The 20,877-nt window shown below is 38.2% G+C and overlaps 1 protein-coding gene across 4 annotated transcripts in view; it reads left to right on the forward strand.

The window, feature by feature from the left end:
• The first annotated feature begins 7,855 nt into the window (after positions 1–7,855).
• CDC14B (cell division cycle 14B) overlaps positions 7,856–20,877 on the forward strand; it is a 61,203-nt gene continuing 48,181 nt past the window's right edge. For all 4 annotated transcript variants that reach the window (XM_023508111.1, XM_023508114.1, XM_023508113.1 and 1 more), the window contains exons 1-4: positions 7,856–8,522; positions 9,959–10,049; positions 10,628–10,703; positions 13,799–13,891. In XM_023508111.1, the coding sequence (XP_023363879.1) occupies positions 8,474–8,522; positions 9,959–10,049; positions 10,628–10,703; positions 13,799–13,891 (309 nt within the window). In that variant the 5' untranslated portion in view covers positions 7,856–8,473. The remainder of the gene's footprint in view (positions 8,523–9,958; positions 10,050–10,627; positions 10,704–13,798; positions 13,892–20,877) is intronic.

Consider the following 20,877-nt stretch of genomic DNA (forward strand, 5'->3'; position numbering starts at 1 on the left):
TCTATTGTCTATAAGATTTGGCATGATTTATTTTTGAAATTATCTGTTACTTTCATTTATAAATATTAGTTGTTTATTTTTTGAGACTTTGGAAAAAATAAAATAAGAAGTTAACTGATCAAAGTATTCTATAACAGACATACTTTTATCTGACAATGTGAATGTTACTTTCTTTGCATTATTACTATTATTATTGCTTAATATTTTGTTGCAGCAATTGTCTGATTTCTTTTCTGAATGTATTTATCTTCATTCATTCTTTATGAGGTTTTTGTTCTCAGTCCTTATGTTAAATATTGTTACTGTCATTAAATTTAGCCTTTTTAATTCTGTAAAGGCAAAAGTGGAAACCTAATATACACATGTATAAGAAAAATTAATGAAAAAAAAATCAAACAGAACAACAGTACTAAGCTGTAATCTTAGGTTTTTGGGAGCCTGAGGGGGAGGATTATTTGAGGTCAAGAGTTGGAGACCAGCTTGGGCAATATGGCATGGCCTTGTTTCTACAAAATAAATAAATAAATAAATAAATAAGCTGGGCCTGGTGGTGCACAACCTAATTTGGGAGGCTGAGGCAGCAAGATCACTTGAGCCCATGAATTTGATGCTGGAGTGAGCTATGATGATAGCACTGCACTCCATCCTGGGCAAAAGCAAACAAAAGTCAGTTCTCTAAAATAGTTCTACTGCAGCTATAATCTTACATGCTGTGGGTCAAAGGGAAAGAAATTTCTGCAAGTATTTTGCACCATCAATTAAATTATTCTGGCTTGGAAGTGACATTTCTCTCTTCTGCTCATTTAATCACAGAGTACGCAGGTTGTTCATTCCTATCACAGCCTGCAATGTGGAGAGCCAGAGCTATTATGTTCAACTTTTTAATTCACGTAGAATTAGTTTTTTTATTAGTGGTGTGACAGAGGAGATATTTTCAGGCAAATTATTTTCTTCAGACTTTTGTTTAACCATATTCCACAGATTTATTTTATTTAAATTACATTTTATTTTTTGACAGTGTCGTCTTCTGTCAGTTTGGCTAAAGTGCCATGGCATCAGCCTAGCTCATAGCAACCTCAAACTCCTGGGCTATAATTATCCTCCTCCCTCAGTCTTCCAAGTGGCTTAGGCACATGCCATGATGCCCAGCTAATTTTTTTCTTTTTAGTAGAGATTTCCTATTTTTAGTAGACGAGGTCTTGCTCTTGCTTACCCTGGTCTCGAACTCCTAAGATCAAGTTATCCTGTGGCCCTGCCTCACAGAGTGCTAGAATTACAGGCTTGAGCCACTGGCCCACAGATTTAAATAAGAATGTCTATTGACATTAATTTTAGAGTACTTTGTGGTGAATTCTCTTTTAACATCTCTTGTTGCAAGTTTATTTTTGTTGTAAGTTATTTAGAATGAATTTTAAATATTGCCAGATTGGGCCAGTGCCTGTGGCTTAGTGGGTAGGGTGCCAGCCCCATATACCGAGGGTGGTGGGTTCAAACCCAGCCCTGGCCAAACCACAACAAAATAATAGCTGGGTGTTGTGGCATGCGCCTGTTGTCCCAGCTACTTGGGAGGCTGAGGCAAGAGAATCGCCTAAGCCCGGGAATTGGAGGTTGCTGTGATGCCACAGCTCTCTATTGAGGGCGATAAAATGAGACTGTCTCTAAAAATAAATAGATAAGATTGATAGTTACTGTGTTATTATCTTTTTTCATCAGTAAATTCTAAAGTTATTATATTGTGGTCACTGAGCATGGTCTGTATGTGATTTCTGCTTTTTGGAATTTGTTATGATTGCCTTGTGATCTATAACATGATGACTTCAATGAATATCCCATTATTTGAGAAGTTTACATGTTTTCTGTTAAATAGTTCTTTATATCTACTAGATAATGCTTCTAATTCCTTATTTTTTTGAGGGTGTGTTAGTCTTCTGTGATTATGGATTTATTAATTTCTCCTATTTTCACGGGTTTTTACTTGATAATTTAAAATCTGTTGTCATAGATGTGTGATTGTTACAATCTTTTGGTAGATTCTTTAATCATAAAAGATTTTTGTCTTTTCATTGCTTTTTGCTGTGAATTCTATTTCATCTCATGCTAATGTCGTTACATCTGTTTTCTTTTTCCTAGCAACGATATAGAATACCTTTGCCTAGCCTTTCATTAAAAAATTTCCTGTATGTCCTTGTTTATCTTGTCTTTATTAAACATACTAAATTCAACTTGAAAATCTTGTGTTTCAATAGGTGAAGTGTAAGTTTTTGCGTTTGTTACTGATAAATTTGGACTTACGCTCACCATCTCATTCTATTTTCTGTTTGCTGTAACATTTCTTCTCACTGTTACGTGGCTTAGTTTCATTTTCTCTTGCTGCAATGACTTAGAAGGCCTGAGAACTTACAGTTCTAATAGCTCTATTTAAAACAAATTCATTTATCAAATAATTCAGATGAATATGGAGACAAACATATTATTAGGGGAATGTCTAGGGCTTCTGTACATAAGATTACTTTTTCCCCACCTTAATTCTAGACCAACTGATGGAGGAACACAGGAGTTAAAGATTAAAATTACTGGGCTTGATCTGTGTGTAGTTAGATCTGAGGGCAATTGGAATTACTTACACAAGCAGTCACTGGCTTATCAGACAACCACAAGGACAAATTCTAGACAGTGTATCTGCAAATGGGTAGAGCCTCCATCATCCTAGATCCCTGGGTGATTGTGTAGAATAAAGCCTCCATTCTCTTATCTGTGACAGACATGTAGCACCAGCAAGAAATAAGCTTCTGTTACAAATTAAATCACTAAGATTTCAGGGTTATTTGTTGTCACGGCTTAGTCTAACTAATAAACTCAATTCATCACAAGGCATAAACCAGAACCATACTCATTGTAGGTAGGTCGGTCTAAAAAAGGGAAGCAAGGAAGGATAATTAGGTTCCTTCTCTTTGTGGTTTTCTTATCCCATCCTCTCTGCTCACTAGTTTATTAGGGTGTTAGTTCTTTCTCTTTAACATGTAGGCCTCTGTAAATTCTAAATACCGATCCTTTATTGGTTTTAGGCATTATACCTATATTTTTAAAATTTTGTTTCTGGGCTTGTGTCACAGAAACATTAAATCTTTATGTAACCATATTTTTCAATCTTTTACTTTATAGTTTGAGTCTTTTCGTTTTGTATAAAAATATCCATCCTGTCTCTACTGATACACATTATTTTTCTATACTTTCTCCTAAAACTTGCAAAGCTTTTCTTCTCATATCTAGCTTTCTAATCCATTTGAGATTTTTTTTCTTCTTTAGGGAGGTAATGGCATTATGGAATGAGACAGGGATTGAACTTCTTCCCTCACTACTCCCAACATGTGGACAACTAATTGTCCCCAACTATGTATTGCGCATTCTTACTTTTCCTATTGATTTTTAATGCCACATCTATCATATGTGACATTTCCATATACATGTGGCTGTCTTTCTGGGCTCCTGTCCTTACCCTTTGTATTACATGTGTGCCAATACTACACTGTGACAATACTGCCTAAATTACTGTATATTGTGATATTTGGTAGGGCAAGGGCTCCCCTTCTTGTGCATCTTCAAAATATTCTTAGTTCTTCTCGCCTCTGTGGTCGTCTAGATTAATTTTAGTGTTAGCCCATCAGGTTTAATGAAAAGACCTGTTGAAATTTTGATCAAAATTGCATGAGGGAAATTACCATCTTTGTGGTATTTTGTCTTCCTGTTGATAAGCCTTATTTCTCCATTTACACATGAAGTATATAAAAATCTTGTTTTCTTTTACATTTTATAATTGGTATAGTTATGCCATATTACAGACAGGTATACAGAAAAGCTCTGGGCTTTTTTTTTTTTTTTTTCCCTCCTTAACTTTTTGTAGATGTGATATCTTGCTACTGCCCAGGCTGGTACTTGAACCCCCAGCCTCGAGTGATTTTCCACCTCAGCTTCACAAAGTGCTAGGATTATAGGCATGAGCTACTCTGCACTGGGCCAACTCTTAGATTTGTGTGTTAATCATTTATACCCAGAACCTCTGCAAAACTTTATCAGTTTATTGTAATAGTTTGTTTGTGGATTCTTATGTTTTCTAGGTAGCAGTCATTGCCTGTAAATAAGGACAGTTTTGTTTCTTTCTTTTTTAATTATTTTTATTTCTACTTTTTATCTTGACATCAGCTAGCACTTCCAGTTAGTAGATTGTTCAGTAGAGATAACAATAGTGGGAATTTTTGTCTTTTTTTTTTTTTTTAACTTAAGGGGATGTTTCTAAAGTTGACACATGAAGTTATGATATTTGCTGTAAGTATCTAGAAGATTATCTTCATCAGGTTAAGGAACTTCTCTTTTAGTGCCATATTGGTATATATGCCAAATAAGCCATATACAGACTTAATTGGAAATGGTGTTGATTTTAATGACTTCCTTTTTTGTAATTAATGAGATAATTATGACTTTCTCTTGTATTCTGTTCATGTTAATAGACTTTGTTTTTATATTGAGTGACAAGATTAATTTTCTTTTCATATGCTATTAGTCATTTTTATTTCTTTTCTGAGTTGACTGTTCGTAGTCTTTTTATATTTTTTTGCTATTGTGTTGTTATTGCTTTGGAGGTACTTTATCTGTTTGTATCTTTTATTACATATTTTCCCCCAGGTGTCTTTTAGTTTTTCTCTTTATGTTTCATGCTTAAAAATCTCTCAGGTTTAATTATAGAATTACTATAAAAGTTATCTGACACCTTTTTCAAAATTATTTCATCTGCTGTTTTTGTTTTATATAGCATCTGATTTTAGAAAATAATTTTCTTTTCTTTTTGGCTAGGGCTGGGTTTGAACCCACCACCTCTGGCATATAGGGCTGGTGCCCTACTCCTTTGAGCCATAGGTGCCTCCCTAGAAAGTAATTTTCTTTTCATACCTGTAAACATCTGCCCCTTTGTTGAATAAGGCCTTCTTTGTCACTGAATTGAAATATTAGTTTTCTTGTAAGTATTCATATATGTCTGGATCCAGATTGCATATTGCTGTGCTAAAATCACATTGTTTTACTTACTCTTGATTTATATGCTTGGAGGCTGGGATTTAAAAATCTTAGACTTCAATCAATAGCCTGTGTTCATGTCCTAATTCTGTCACTTCATAACAAGCTTTGTGACCTTGACCAAGCTTTTTACAGTTTAGTCACTCTTTAGGGCTAGATTTCCTTTTCTGGAACATATTAATAGTAGTATATACCTCATAGGTTATAATGAGCTGAATACAATACCTGGCACTAAACTTTCAGTAATCGGTGGCTATCGTGTTTTGTTTTGTTTTGAGACAAGAGTCTTACTCTGTTGCCCTGGGTAGAGTGCATCATAGCTCATAACAACCTCAAGCTCCTGGACTCAAGAAATCCTCTTGCCTCAGCCTTCCAAGGAGCTGGGACTACAGGCAGCCCTGCAGTTTTTCTGTTTTTAGTAGAGATGGGGGTCTTGCTCTTGCTCAGGGCTGGTCTTCAACTCCTGAGCTCAAGCAATCCACCTGCCTCAGCTTCCCAGAGTGGGTTTACAGGCGTGAGCCACGTGCCCTGCCCTGCTGCTGCTACTGCTGCTGCATTTTTAATCAGTACTTGTGAACATTTCTTCCTCTGCTCCCCTTGGTCACTAGTTCTCTCAAAATTCAGATGAGAACCTGATGTATATTGTTCCTATCTCTGAGGGACAGTTAATGTCAAGAGTAGCCTGTTTTTGATTTGTTATTTATGGTTGGCTAGGGTATAAAATCTCCTTTCTGCCTGTCTGGTGGTGAGCTCATCAAAAATTCACTTTTCTATCTTTTTTTTTTTTTTTTTTTGAGACAGAGCCTCAAGCTGTCCCCCTGGGCAGAGTGCCATGGCATTACAGCTCACAGCAACCTCCAACTCCTGGGCTCAAGCGAGTCTCCTGCCTCCGCCTCCCAAGTAGCTGGGACTACAGGCGCCCGCCACAACGCCCGGCTATTTTTTGGTTGCAGCCATCATTGTTGTTTGGCGGGTCCGGGCTGGGGATTCGAACCCGCCACCTTAGGTGTACGTGGCTGGCGCCTTAGCCGGTTGAGCTATAGGCGCCGAGCCCCAAGGATAGATTTTAAACATTCTTTAAAAATATTCTTATGTGTTTCCTTCATATTAGTCAGGGAAGCAGGAATGATGACATTATGTGACAGGGATGTGTAAGCAAGTAGATTTTTTACTTAAGTTTTCTGTTTTTGAGAACAAAAACATTGAGGGGAGAGGAAGGCACTTGATTCATCATGCACTTTTAAGCAAACTTTGTACACAGCCCTATTTCTAGCTCCAGATTTCTAATTAATGATCTCCACTCACTACCCTGGTCTCTGTAGTATTCATTGCAGTACTCCTGTAACAATACTGACATAATTAGAGATAATTGGACATTAAAAATCAGTGTATCCCCCTTCCTCGTAATCTAAAAATATTCCCTAGGAAATTGAACTTTACTTTTGGAGGGAAAATCTCTTCTCACTTCCATCTACCTACTTTTCTTGTTTTAACTGGGGTTTTTAAAAGAAACTGGAATTTCAAGTGATGGGTAGAAACCAGTTCCTTGTTTAGATATTTTCCAGGTCACCTCATACTATGCTCATTGTTTGCCTCTTATCTGGATGAAGAGCCAACTTTGGAAAAACACTGCTAGCCCGACAGTTTATTTTGTATATGTAATGTATGGCACAAAATTCAAAAGCTATAAAAAGGCATAAATTTCTCTCACCCTTCCCTAGTTCCAGACACCCAGTTTCTGCCTATAAAGGCATCCACGATACCAGTTTCTTATGTCTCCTTCCACATATGTGCTCTGTGAGATTTTATATGCAGCCACATGAATGTGTTATATCTATGCTTCAATACACGTGTAGTACTTAACATTCTATCTTGGCTATCTCTTATTGTTCAGTCTTGAACATTTCTGCCACATTGCCCTTTTGTTGCCCTTCATGGAGGTTATATTCCCATTCACAGGCAGTGTGAGTGCACTCATCCTCCCCACCCAGCACCCCCTGAGATTTTTCCCCGTCAGAGAGGAAAATAGGAACTCATTCGAGTTTGAATTTTACTTGCGTTTGTTATTTTTGCGATAACATAAAATTTAAGTTGGGCATCTTTTTGAGCTGAATTTAAAATGTTTTTGCCACTTTATCTCTCAACTTAGTTTGTGTCTATTGCCATGAAGACTTTTAAAAATGTGTATCAATTTACCAGTTGATTTTCTTATGGCTTTTAGATTTCGTATCATCTACAAAAAGGCTTCCTTAACCAGCTGGAGAGTATAAAAAAGAATTCATGGTGTTTTTTTCCCCCTTAACATTAAAAAAGTTTTTGATCCATTCGGAATTTTAGAATAAGGTTAGGAGGAACGCAGATTTACTTTAGAAGTGTCTGGAAAGTAGTGCTTTTCTGTAGAAAACTTGGAAAAATACTGGAGGGTGTGAAAACCACCCACAATCCCAACTCCGTATCATCTGTAACAATTGGGATCATATTCGTACTATGTCTCAATTTTTTTCTCTTGAGATTAAAATACAAACGTAGGTTTAGAAAATATTTTAAGAGGTTGCTTAGGCAAGCGTCAACATTTTTATTATAAAACCATCCCAACACCTTTCAGGGAACGTGTGACCTGAATTTTATGCTCACCTTTTTAATTCTCGTGCCAGTTTGACGATGTCCCTTTTCCGTCAGTCACCAGCGCCGCAAGCGAGCCGGGCACTGGGCGCGCATGGAGCGGAGCGGAGCGAGGACGGGCGGCGGGGGACTGGCGGGCGCCGCCGGGACGGGCTCCAGGAGGGCGGGCTCTGCCGCTGCAGCGCCCCCTGTCTGCGGCCGCAGGGCGGCCAGAGCGCGCTGCCCGCCGCGGGAGGTTCCCGGCTGCCTCTCTGCCGGAGTCACGCGTCACCTCGGGTATGGTCAGCCGCACTGGCCAAGCCCTTCTGGCGCAGTGGCCTTTTAATCGCTAAGGAGCTTTCCGAGGCGCTTCTTTTTGCACAGCCTGTTGGCTTCTCTGACGCACGTCCAGACGCGGAGGCTCGGAGCGGAGCACTTGGGCGGTATTAGAGCACCGGTAGAGCCCTGGCATGTGGACTGCTGCCTGCCGTCCTCAGAGCAGAGAGGGCTGCAGGGCGGTCGGTGCTTTCCTTGCTCCGTTGTCCTGTCACCCTTTTGGAGGCCGTTTTGAGGAGCTTTGAACTTCCGGGGTTGGCCCTCCTGTGTTGGCAGTTCCTCGGTTGCATCTGCGGCCGAGGTGGGTGGCCGGCGGGTGTCGCTGTGACTGGTGTCTGGGTCCGGCCCTTTAAACTTCTTGTTTTCTGAACTTCGGGGGTGTGGTCCAGGCGCCTCCTCTCTCGCCAGCTGGTTGTCCTCGACCCACCCGGTCCTTCCCTCCGCCCCGCCTTCCAGATGCTTTGGAGTCATGAGCCGGGAGGGCTCCCGGTCCCCTCTGGTGGTGGAGGTGATCAAAGGTGAGTGTGAGAGGGCGCGGGATTCCCGGTCCCTGGTGCCCTTTGGGGGTACCGGCACGCCAAGGGGCCGGGGGAGAGGTGCTTTTCAACGTCGAGGTCAGGGCTGATGCTGTCTCATGGGCGTGGGTGGCCTCCAGGACTCCCAGTCCCCAGGGCTTTGGGGTGACGGTGCATACGTGTATGTGTGCTTGTGACCCTTGTGTACTTACACCGGTGTCTAGTGAGCTGCGCCTCTCCGCCCACAGGATCAAAGGTCGTTTGTGTTGGTAAAGAATTGAGCCTTGTCATCGGTTTGATTATTTGTGGTTGGGAGAAATTTTAGTTGAGTTTACAAGGAAATGAGTCCAGTAGTAGTTTCATAAGTTGAATTACAGACAAAAAGAAAGAGTTTAAATTACCATTTGGGGCAAGATGCCAGCTGGCGTCTTTTGTTTTTTATCACTAGCTCTGCTGAAAGAACATATATGTATTTTAAAGACTGCACTTGATTTTGCCACGTTTTGAGTGTATTTTTCCCAGCACTACTAGTATTACTGTTAGATACTATGGATGACTTGGTTGCGCCAAAGGTTTTTAGACAACCTTTGAGGGGTAGGGTGGAGCCTCTGAACATTACTACTTGTTACCATCCTTGCTTTAACCTTCTAGCTGCCTAACTGCATTTATGCAATCCAAGCTCATCTCAGACTGCTCATACAGAAACCTCTCATTGCTTCTGTTTTAATGGCAATTTGTCTAATTGTACAAACAATAAAGTAAAAGGAGTGATTCCAAATTAAAGAATAATAGTGATCCCTAAGAACAGTTGGATTAACATGTGGTTTTCTTGTGTTTTATAGCTGTAAACATCATTCTGAAGTGATTTTGAAAGCATTCTTTCTTCTTTACTTTGAAAAAAAAGTAGTTTCTGGGGTGGTGCCTGTGGCTCAAAGGAGTAGAGCGCCAGCCCCCATATGCTGGAGGTGGTGGATTCAAACCCAGCCCCAGCTAACAACTGCAAAAGGAAAAAAAAAAGTAGTTTCTTACAAAATGACATTTTAGGATGTCTTGAAAACATAGCAAAATTAATCTTCAAACTCGATATAAGGCTGATGTCTAGCCCTCAAATTAATGCTTCCGTTTGCTGAAATTTCTTAGCCTGGGGAAACTAAAGTTTAATGAGAGGTTCTTTCAGAAATCATACAGTGTCCCTACATGAGTGAATAACCTACCAGTAATGAAACTTAAAGGCAGTTTCTCTTTTAAAAAAGTTGTTTACTTATTATTGCCCAGCAAAATAGCCAGAATATTTTGGAATTTCTCATTGCTGCCCCTAACCATCTGAAACATGCATGGAAAAAATAAAAATTGGCTTCACCTGAAAAGAGTTGCATCGTTATATATGAAACGTGTTTTAATAACCTGAAGGAAGGAACATTGCAATTTTTCCATTTCAGATCGCCTTTGTTTTGCCATTCTCTACAGCAGACCAAAGAGTGCATCAAATATACATTATTTCAGCATAGATAATGAACTTGAATATGAGAAGTAAGTATTTCTTTTTAAAAGATTGCTAGTAACTTTTTTTTTTTTATTTTGAAGACTCTAAAGGTATATTTATAAAGAAGGTAGCTTTGGGAAATTATAAATCTATTGATTGCTAATTGCAGGATCCTTTTTTTTTTTTTTTTTTTGGACCCTTGGTAATGAAATAGATCTTTTGGTGGTGGTGGTGGGATTAAAATGAAAGGACCTTCCTAAATTTAAACATTTAGATTTAGTCTTCTTTCTAATAGTTTATGCTACAATGAGATACAAATGTGTACTAAGATATTGTGTTTTTGCCAGTGGAAAATATGTGTGGAAAAATAATTTTTAAAATATAAAAGGTAATTTCCTGTTAAGTGAGATTAGGTTTATGCATCTAGACATTGTAGTGCTCATTGCATTTTTTAACAGGCATTGTTTACCATAATATTTCTTCCACTAGTAAAGCAATACGTTTAAATTGTGTGACCATAACAAATTGGTGTATATTTTCTTGTCTTAATTTGATCATGTAGACCAAAAAAGGCATTTATATTAAGAGCATCTAGAATATACATTTTAATTTTTCATTTTCAAAGCTTCTACGCAGATTTTGGACCACTCAATCTGGCAATGGTTTACAGATATTGTTGCAAGATAAATAAGAAATTAAAGGTAAAGTCTTTTTTACTTAAGGTTTGACTTGAGTAATCATTGTTAGCTTGATCTTGAGGAGAAAAGTCAGGAAAACATATCTTTTTTTTTTTTTTTAAAGGAAATGCTATGTTTTTCACTGCAGTGGTTTTGAGATACATGTATGATTTGTTTTATAAGTAGGTAGCTATCTGTTTTCTAGAGTTTTGAATGAACAGTTTAAGTTTGGGTCATTTGGGGAGGCACCTGTGGCTTGGTGGGTGGGGTGCTGGCCCCATATATCAAGGGTGGCGGGTTCAAACCCGGCTCTGGCCAAACTGCAAAAAAAAAAAAAAAAATAGCCGAGTATTGTCGTTGGCGCCTTAGGAGAATCACCTAAGCCCAGGAGTTGGAGGTTACTGTGAGCTGTGACACCATGACATTCTACTGAGGGCGATAAAGTGAGACTCTGTCTCTAAAAAAAAAAAAAAGTTTGGGTCATTTGTTTCTGATTTGAGTTGGTGATGCTTAAATACTTGAAAAGCCTAAGTAGGGACTGGTTAATTACATGAACCTCTGATTGTCTGATTTGAAACCTGACAAGAGAAACTCTTGCCTTGCTTTATCACTGATATTCCTGCCTTGGCTTTGATAGGGAGTGCTAGCAGACTAACAAGAAAAATTAACTCATCTCACTTTCTGTCCAATCTTGAAACTTTGGTGGTTTTTTACTAGTTGTGACTTTCCTTTGACCCTTTGTATAGTTGAATGGGGGCTGGCAAAGCAAGGGCAGGACATGTATCCTTGAGGCCTACTGTATTACTGAGAGTTACACTAGTGGATTACTATTGGTTTGAACTTAGACACCATTCATCTATTTGGAACATTTGAATTACTGGTCCCATACAATAGGAAGTGTTTATGTACTGCTAGCTACCAGTTCAAATTAGTCACTGTAAATTCTTAGGGAGAAAACACTGCCTTTTGGGCCAGGTACTTTTTAGAAAACAAACTAATTACCTATCAGATTACTATACAGAAGAAATAAAATTGATTATTAATTAAAAATTTACTTTACTTTGATTCAAAATTCATGGCTAAGGTAGATTTTTTTTTCCTTGAGCATCAAATAGTGGTGTTCACTACAAATTTATATTGAGATGGAGACTCTTCCTTCTGGCCTCTCTTAAAACAGTAATATAAACATCTGTGGCCTTGTGTATTTAGGTTTCCTCTCTCCCATTTTCTAGTTGCCAGTGGCACCTGGGTCTTTTGTTTCATGCAGGGCTGGGAAGTTAAAAATAATTCTCTCTCTACCCCCACCCCCTTAAATTTGGAAGATTTTTTCCCCCCTGTTCATGTACTTTTATTCTTCAGTGGATCAAAAATGCATCCGTCCTCCCCTCCCTTCCTTCCCCCAATCATTTACTATCTTCCTTCCCCTAATCCTTTACTAGAACAAATTGTAGCCTATTAACTATCTAACCTGATTGACACATTATTATCTATTCAATTAACAGTGATAAAAGTGTACAAAGTAGAGTTTGAATGGGAAGAGTCCTTTTTTGTTGTTTGTTTCTTTCTTTCTCTTTTTTTTTGGTAGAGACAGAGTCTCACTTTATCACCCTCGGTAGAGTGCGGTGGTGTCACACAGCTCACAGCAACCTCCAACTCCTGGGCTTAGGTGATTCTCTTGCCTCAGCCTCTGGAGTAGCTGGGACTACAGGTGCCCACCACAAGGCCTGGCTAATTTTTTTTTACAGTTTGGCCGGGGCCAGGTTTGAACCCACCACCCTCAGTATATGGGTCCGGCGCCCTACTCACTGAGTCACAGGCGCCACTCTGTTGTTTATTTCTTTAGACTAGTCAAGTGAAGCAGTGAGGGTAGAGAAGGAACAGAGAAACTTGTTAACCAGTTGTGATCCATTTGGTTGTAAACACCACTGTACTCTGCCCAGCCTGGGTTTTGTTTTTGTTTTTTTAAAAATCAATTTAGGGCTCTGCTCCTGTTGCTTAGTGGCTAGGACGCCAGCCGTATACATTGGAGCTGGTGGATTTGAACCCAGCCTGGACCTGTCAAACAACAATAACAGCTACAACCAAAAAAAAAAAAAAAGTGCTGAGCAGTGTGGCAGACGCCTGTAGTCCCAGCTACTTGGGAGGCTGAGGCCAGAGAAGCTTAAGCCCAAGAGTTGGAGGTTACTGTGAGCTATGACGTTATGGCACTCCACTGAAGGGGACATAGAAAGACTGGCTCAAAAAAAAAAAAAATCAATTTGGATCTCTTACTCATGCAAACAACTAAGGAGAAATATGTACGCCTTTATGTTGAAACACTAGGGAACTAGAACATTAAAATGCTGAAACATTGACTTAGAGAAACCAAGAAATATATGCTTATTAAGTAGAATATGCCCTGTTCCTTATCCTGCCCTGAGTCTGTTTTTACTGAAATATAGTGGGAGAAGTGCTAAGTGTACTATCATGTGCTCCTTTTATTTTTAAATTACATACCCTTATTATTTTTACCTTTTAATTGAAGTATCTGGATATATACTGAACTGTATACACATCATGAGTGTAGAACTCAATGCATTTTCATAAACTGGATAGACATGGGTAATGATCTTCATCATGAGATCAAGAACAGAACATTAGCAGCACCCTAGGGGACCCGGCCTGTGCCTTTTCTCAGTTACAGTTAATTACTATCCTGACTTAATAGCATAGATTAATTTTGCCCTGTTCTGTATACCTTTTTGTTTTAATTTAAACATTTTGGGAATAGATTTCTTCAAAAACCAAACAGTCGGAAAAGGAAAGAGAAGGTCTCTCCCACCACCCTTTCCAGCTTCTCATGTGTTCTTTCAGAGGTAGTCCATGCTTTATGCATGACATATGCATGACATATGGTCATGTCTCCTCCCCTGTACCTTCAATGGTATGTTTATTCTCATCCCAGAATGTCTTTTTACGGGAAGGTACATGGTATTTTTGAGTATCAACATCAATCTTTTTAAAGGTCTTGCTAATTTGAATGTTTATATATATGAGATTTAGAATTTATCTTATCAAAAAAAATTTAAGCAGATTTGAAATTAAAAAGAAAATACTAACAACTGTCTATTTTCATCCAGTCCTTTACATTGTTAAGGAAGAAAATTATTCATTTTACTGGCTCTGATCAGAGAAAACAAGCAAATGCTGCTTTCCTTATCGGATGTTATATGGTAAGTATTTCCTTTCCTAATGTATTAGTGAAAATGTGCATGATAGTGCTGCTTGACATCTGTGATTGGAATTTTCAAATTACTTTTCCTAAGATAATGTCTTGACTTCTTTTCAGAAAGAATGTGCTTTTATTATTTTATTTCCCAAATTTCAGATTAATACAAAGGTACAAATGATTAGGTTACAGTGTTTACCTTTGTTAGGTGAAGTCCCTGTTGTATCTTGTACCTAGGGTGTGTGCCATATACTCCTATGTTGTGTTCATTAGGTGGGAGTGCACCAGTCCCCCTCCCTCCTCACTTCTCTCCCCTGTATTGTGATTTTTTTTTTTTAAATTGATCAATTCAAGGAGGCTGGGCTTATGTGGGGATAGGGAGGGAGATCTCTATACCTTCTACTTAACTCTGCTGTGAACCTAAAACTCTTCTAAAAGAAAAATCTATTTTAAAACAAATTTGCCCAACTACTGTGAAAAATGTTTGTGTTATGGCTCTTAAAGTTAGAAAATAATGCCCCAATGCAGTTGTTATTAATTTATGATTCATTTAGTAAGTTGTAAAATTGTTTTACTGGAGACAGGACCAGTATTGATTTTGAAAATACCATAAAAGTACACTGTATGAATACTTTATAAAATTTAAATATGGGCAGTTTTTCCTCATTAACGTCATCCCCATTCTCACTAAAATACCTAGCAGGAGTACCTGGTCTGGCAGTAGGAAAGTGGGTAAACGTAAGTTGATTACATATGCCGTCATGGGCACTGTGCCCTATTTGGATCATTGGAATTGCTCTTTGGAACAACAGTATTTACCTGAGAGTTATGAGTTTCATTTATTTGTCAATATTTTTGGTTTTTCTGCCTTTTTTCTTTCATAGAGAGTCATGTCACCCATGCTAGAGTGCTGTGGCTTCAGTGTAGCTCACTGCAACCTCAGACTCCTCTAAGTTTAAGCAATCCTCCTGTGGTCAGTCTCCCTAGTAGCTGGGACTATAGGCATCCACCACTACGCCCAGCTAATTTTTCTCTTTTTAGTAGAGACAGGGTCTTATTCTTACTCGGGCTGGTTTGAAGTGATCCTCTTGCCTCACCCTCCCAAAGTGCTAGGATTAAAGGTGTGAGCCACCATACCCAGCCCAACATCTTTGTTCTTTTTTAGAAGTCTAAAGCCATAGTTGTTTGAGTCAGCTAAGAGCTCCTCCTGGGAGGACCCCCAATCTCTTGAGTGGTAAGGAGGCTAGCTGCTCTCTTCAGTGGGGAAGAAACAGCTAGGGGATGTTTGTTCTACTCCCACATCACCATAGGGGTAACAGTTGTCTCAGATACAAATTTAAAAGGGGTTGTTTTTGGAGCTTTTAAGATAATTCTCTCTTCTTCACTTCCGGCTTGCCGCTTGATGCTGTCCTGCCTCCCCCCTTTTACAGTTATTTTCTGGAATATAGTTTATCTGAGGTTTACAAAGATAAGATAAAAAATTGATACCGCTAGATGAAATTGTACCTCAAAATTTAATAATTTTCTTTTTTATATTTAAGGTATATCATTAACTGCAGCAATTAAGGTCTTTTTGTTTGTTTTGTTTTCCTATTTGAGCTCACAAAAGTAGTTGAAAGAAGTGTTTCTGAGAAGACTTCAAGTTTTATTATTATTATCCCCCAAAGTGTGGAGTACAGATTGTAGATTATGTTTGTTAAAATTTGTTTTCTTACTCTTATCCAGATGGAATGTTGGGTTTTTTGGTCCCCTAGTCTCTTTTGGTGTTTCTTATACTTGTAGTAAAGTTCTTAAAAGAAAAAAAAGAAAGAAGGAAGGAAAAAGGAAAGATAAGAAAAAGAATATGGAGAGGTGGGTGTTAAGACATTTGGTCCCATTGTTTGGCCAGAAGTTACTAAGGAAAGGAACTCTGTGGGTTGAAGTAAATCATGACAGCTTTAGAGAAAAAGAGATCTTACCAGAGTTCTTGGGGGGTAATACAGTATTAAAGGGACCCTTGGAAAAAGGCTTTTGGTGTGATAAGTAAAAGTTCTAATCCTTTGTGGATGTTGCCTTCATATGCCCAAGGGAAAGTCTGGATGGCTGGAGTAGTTCTGAGAGGTGGTGCTGCTGAGTAGAATGCCCAGAGCACACAAGCTCAGCTTGGGCTGCTTCTGAGTCAGTGGTGTGTCTGCTCACATGAGATGTTTCTCAAATGGCAGTGTTGTGAGGAGCCAGGTGCTGTAACTTCACTGTAAAGAGCCCGTCAGAAGGTGGCTGTGGGCGTGGCAAGAACTCAGAATTGTCTTAAAAACAGAACACTTGATAATTACGTAAATAAGAAATCATTCTTTTAAAAATTTGTTGCTGTTGTTTTAACTACTAGTGACAAAACAATAGCCCTTTGGCATATTTATTGAAAATTTGTTTCCGGTTGGTGTAGGTCCTTTTTTTTTTCCCCTTGTTTTTCCTTGAGACAGAGTTTCACTATGTTACTCTCCGTAGAGTGCTGTAGCATCACAGCTCACAGCAACCTCAAAATTTTGGGCTTAAGCCATCCTCTTGCCTCAGCCTCCCAAGTAGCTAGGACTACAGGCACCCACCACAACGCCCAGTTATTTTTTGGTTGTAGTTGTTGTTGTTTGGCAGGCCCCAGCTGGGTTTGAACCTGCCAGCTCTGGTGTATGTGGCTGGTGCCCTAGCAACTGAGCTACAGGCACTGAGCCAGTGTTGGCCTTTTGACTTTGTTTATGGTTGTATTTTGCCATACAGAAATGAACTTTCTGTGGTTAATATACATTAGATTTAGACATCCTTCCAGGCGTGTATACTTTTGTTAGTACTGATTGATTGGTTAGAAAAGTGCCAGGTAAGCAAATTTGGACATTTGCTGGTGTTCATTACTCTGCTCAGTTAAAAGCCAGGTTGGCAGGATTGCTGTATTGGCTGTGACAAAAGTCTTTGCAACCATTCTTGGCTGACTAATATAGGACATTAGAGCTGTAGAGATGATAGGCGGGAAGCAGGAGAAAAACTTCTAAGAAAAGGAAATTTATTAAAAGTAGGAAAGGAGTACCAAGATGCAATATGGATGCCTCAAAAGATAAACATCAAAGTAAGTAGGAGAAGCTTTGATCTTGTTGAAGACTATTAAATCCTTTGTTTAGAGGTTTTTAGAGGTGGGTGGTTATATCTTGTAAGTTTTCTGGAGTTGTGGAGGAATTTTGTAGACAATAAGGCTTTTTAATGATTGACTTGGCATGATAATGTTAAAGCAAAAGTAAAAAGTCTGGAGAAAGAATAGCTAGGAAGGAAACAGTCTAAGTGGACTGACTCTATCTTTATCCATCCTTTTAAACTCTGGGTTTCTATTAATAAAATGAATCATGTTCCATTCATCCTGGTACATATAAAAGGACCTAATATGGGGCAAGGAGAGGCTATGAGATAATCTTTTGGGGCATGGGAATAAAATGCTAGTTAGTACTTTACAACAGAAGAGGTGAGGCTTCATGAAAACTTAAAATACAGATTGATAGGCCAGTTGTCTGTTAGTCCTTTGTCAGATGGTCAGGCATCTGTGTTACAAGAAGAAGTAGGAAGAGTGAGCTGTCTTCAGTGTATTTCAGAGTATCACACTTTATATAGCCTGATAAATGGCTTTACCTAATCAATTATCTTGAATGGTTGAATCTTTGGTTACAAATTAGAGTGGAGCTAGGAATCTTTTTTTGTGAATGAGTTGAAGAATATAAAAGATGACTAGAGTTTCTTTCTTTCCCTTTCTTTTCCCTTTTTTTCTTCCTTTGGAGACAGAGTCTTACTCTGTCACCCAGGCTACAGTCCCCTGGCATTAGCCTAGTTAACAGCAACCTCAAACCCCTGGGCTGAAGCAACCTCCTTCCTCAGCTTCCCAAATAGCTGGGACTACAGGCCAGTCACAATGCACTGCTAATTTTTCTTTTTCTTTTTCTTTTGAGACAGAGTCTTACTCTATCACCCTGGGTAGAATACTGTGGCATCACAGTTCATAGCAACCTCAAACTCCTGGGTTTAAGCAATCCTCTTGCCTCAGCTTCCTAAGTGGCTGGGACTACAGGTGCTTGCCACAGTGTCTGGCTAGTTTTTCTGTTTTTTAGTAAAGATGGAGGTCTTATTCTTGCTCAGGCTCATAATTTTTTTCTCTGTTCTTCTTCTTCTTTTTTTTTTTTTTTGAGACAGTGTCTCACTTTGTCACCCTTAGTAGAGTGCTATGATATCATAGCTCACAGCAACCCCAAACTCCTGGGCTCAAATAATTCTCTTGCCTCAGCCTCCTGAGTAGCTGGGACTACAGGCACCCACAACAATACCTGGCTATTTTTAGAGATGAAGTCTCACTCTTGGTCAGGCTGGTCTTGAACTCCTGTGCTCAGGCAGTCTGCCCACTTTGGCTTCCCAGAGTGCTAGGATTATAGGTGCGAGCCACTGTACCTGGCTTTAGAGTTTTTCTTTTACAAAACTATAAGTGTACCATATTGTTTTACAAAATGATAAAGTTCCTGCTCTATTTTTTGATAAGTCAGTGACTGTTACCTAGTCAGATTTTGGGGGTGGTGGTACTTAAACTGTTATTTCAGAGTAAAGGTGAAATTTTAAGTGGAAAAGTAGGTACTTTTCTAAACATTGATAGTTAAAAGAGCATTGTGAAAGTAAAAGTTTCAAGTATTTCTAAATTTTGCTGTAAAAATGATGTTGTGTACAAAATCTATATTTGCATCCTTAAGAAATTTAGAAAAATCTCCTTTAAAAAAGGGTTTTATATAAAGAAGCAGGGCACGGTCCACATGTATATGCATATGTGCAGACACATGTTGTGTACATATTATATGTTTTATGTTTACCAGTTCAGTTTTTCACATTTTATTTTTTGTTGATGCATTATTATTTTACATGTTTATGGGATACATAAGATATTTTAATACATGCATATAATGTGTAACGATCAAATCAGGGTAACTGGAATATCCATTACCTTAAACATTTATCATTTCTTTGCTTTGGGAACATTCCAAATCTTTTTTTCTAGCTATTTTGAAATATAAGATATTGTTAACTGTAGTAACCCACAGTGCTATTGAACACCAGAACTTACTCCATCTGTATGTATGTATCAACCAACTTCTTCCCCTCCTCTTCCCAGTCTCTGGTAACCCTCATTCTACTCTCTACTTCCATAAGATCAACTTTTTTAGTTCCCACATATGAGGGAAAGCATGTGGCATTTGTTTTTCTGTGCCTGGCTTATTTATGTTTCTGCAAATGACAAAGTTTCATTCTTATTTATGGCTGAATAATAGTCTATCATGTGTATATATACTGTATTTTCTTTATCCACTGATCTGGTGATGGACCTTTAGGTTGATTATATATCCTGTATAGTTTGATGACCTTCTTTCAGTCAGTCATAATCTCTTGATCTAGTCTTCCATGTTACTACATGCTTTATCTTAATTTTTATTTTATTTATTTTTGAGACTGGGTCTTACTCTGTTGACTGGGCTAGAATGCAGTGGTATCATCATAGCTCACTGCAACCTCAAACTCAAGGGCTTAAGCAACCCTCGTTCTTCAGCCTTCTGAGAAGTTGGGACTATACATATGCACTACCACACCCAGACAATTTTTCCATTTTTAGTGGAGATGGTAGTCTCTCTTTCTGGGGCTGGTCTTCAACTCATAAGCTCAACTGATCCTCTTGCCTTGGCCTCCCAGAGTGCTGGAGTTACAGGCATGAGCCATCAAGCCCAGCATATGTTTTTTCATCTTTATACTCAGATTATATTAATATTCCTCAATTGGTTCTAAATATCCAAAACAATATTTAATCTCGGACCATACATTGCATGAGGTTGTTGTACCTTTAATCTCTCTCTCTCTGACATGGTCCCTTTTTGATAACACTGATTTATTGAAGAAACCAGCCCTGTTGATTTACACAGTGTTCTACCTTTAAAATTTTTCTGGTTTCTTGTTTGTTAAAGTATCTTTTAACTTGCTTCTCCATTCTCTGTTTCTTGTGAACTGCGAGTTTTATCTAAAGGCCTATGCATTGGTAGTACATGTATATGTTGTCACATGAGAAAGTATGTAATACCTAAATGATTAATGATACTAAAAATGACTGTTAGCCATTGAATTTCTTCAAGGTATGGTTTTCCCTTGTAGCTTATAGTATTCTGTATGGTGCTGTTTTGGCGCTATTCATATCTTTAGTCCAAACTTTGATCTCTTATTTTAAATAATAATGGATACTACTTGCCTGAATTAGTTTAGTTAGGGTTTGGGGGGAACATTTTCCTGTGTCACTTATCCTTCCTGTTAGCTGGCTTTTTTTTTTTTTTTTTTTGAGACTCAAGCTTTTCCTCATTCAGTTGGGACTGTTTGGTTGTAATAAAACTAAATGTCCTGGTAAAGAGAAAGAATAAATGATCATTTCTCTTTAGTTACCACTTTCAAAGTAAGATCTTGTTTTAATAGCCATGAGACAATTTTATAACTTGTTTTGAAATCATCCAAGCAAAAATTCAGTGGGTTTTGAGCTCATTTGCTAAATTATGCAGTATATTCCTATTAGTTTTTAACATCTCATTAGCATTTGGGAAGTTGGAAATTTACTAACTAAATGTACATCATTGGTGAATGAGATTAAAATATGAGAGTAATCATTATTAAGGCTAGCCAGTGATAAACTTACTGCACTGGTATTTACATATCATGGTAAAGTATCTTTTTATGTTATGGAAACTATTAAAAATAAGAATTGAAATAGCTGCAATTAACCATGTTTTAAAAAATGAAATATTTCAATCACATTAATGTAAAATTATTAACATTTTATTAAGTTGTTTTTTAAACATTTTATTTCTTTACACTAGTCAAGTGCAATACAGAGAAGGAGGAAAGGGTAGAACAAGAAGCTTGATTGGAATTGACTGTGACCAGTCAACTGATACAACTCACTACCTTCAG

This window comes from Otolemur garnettii, unplaced genomic scaffold (genome assembly GCF_000181295.1).
Source record: "Otolemur garnettii isolate 467f Iridium unplaced genomic scaffold, OtoGar3 scaffold00006, whole genome shotgun sequence".
In the NCBI taxonomy this organism is placed as follows: Eukaryota; Metazoa; Chordata; class Mammalia; order Primates; family Galagidae; genus Otolemur; species Otolemur garnettii.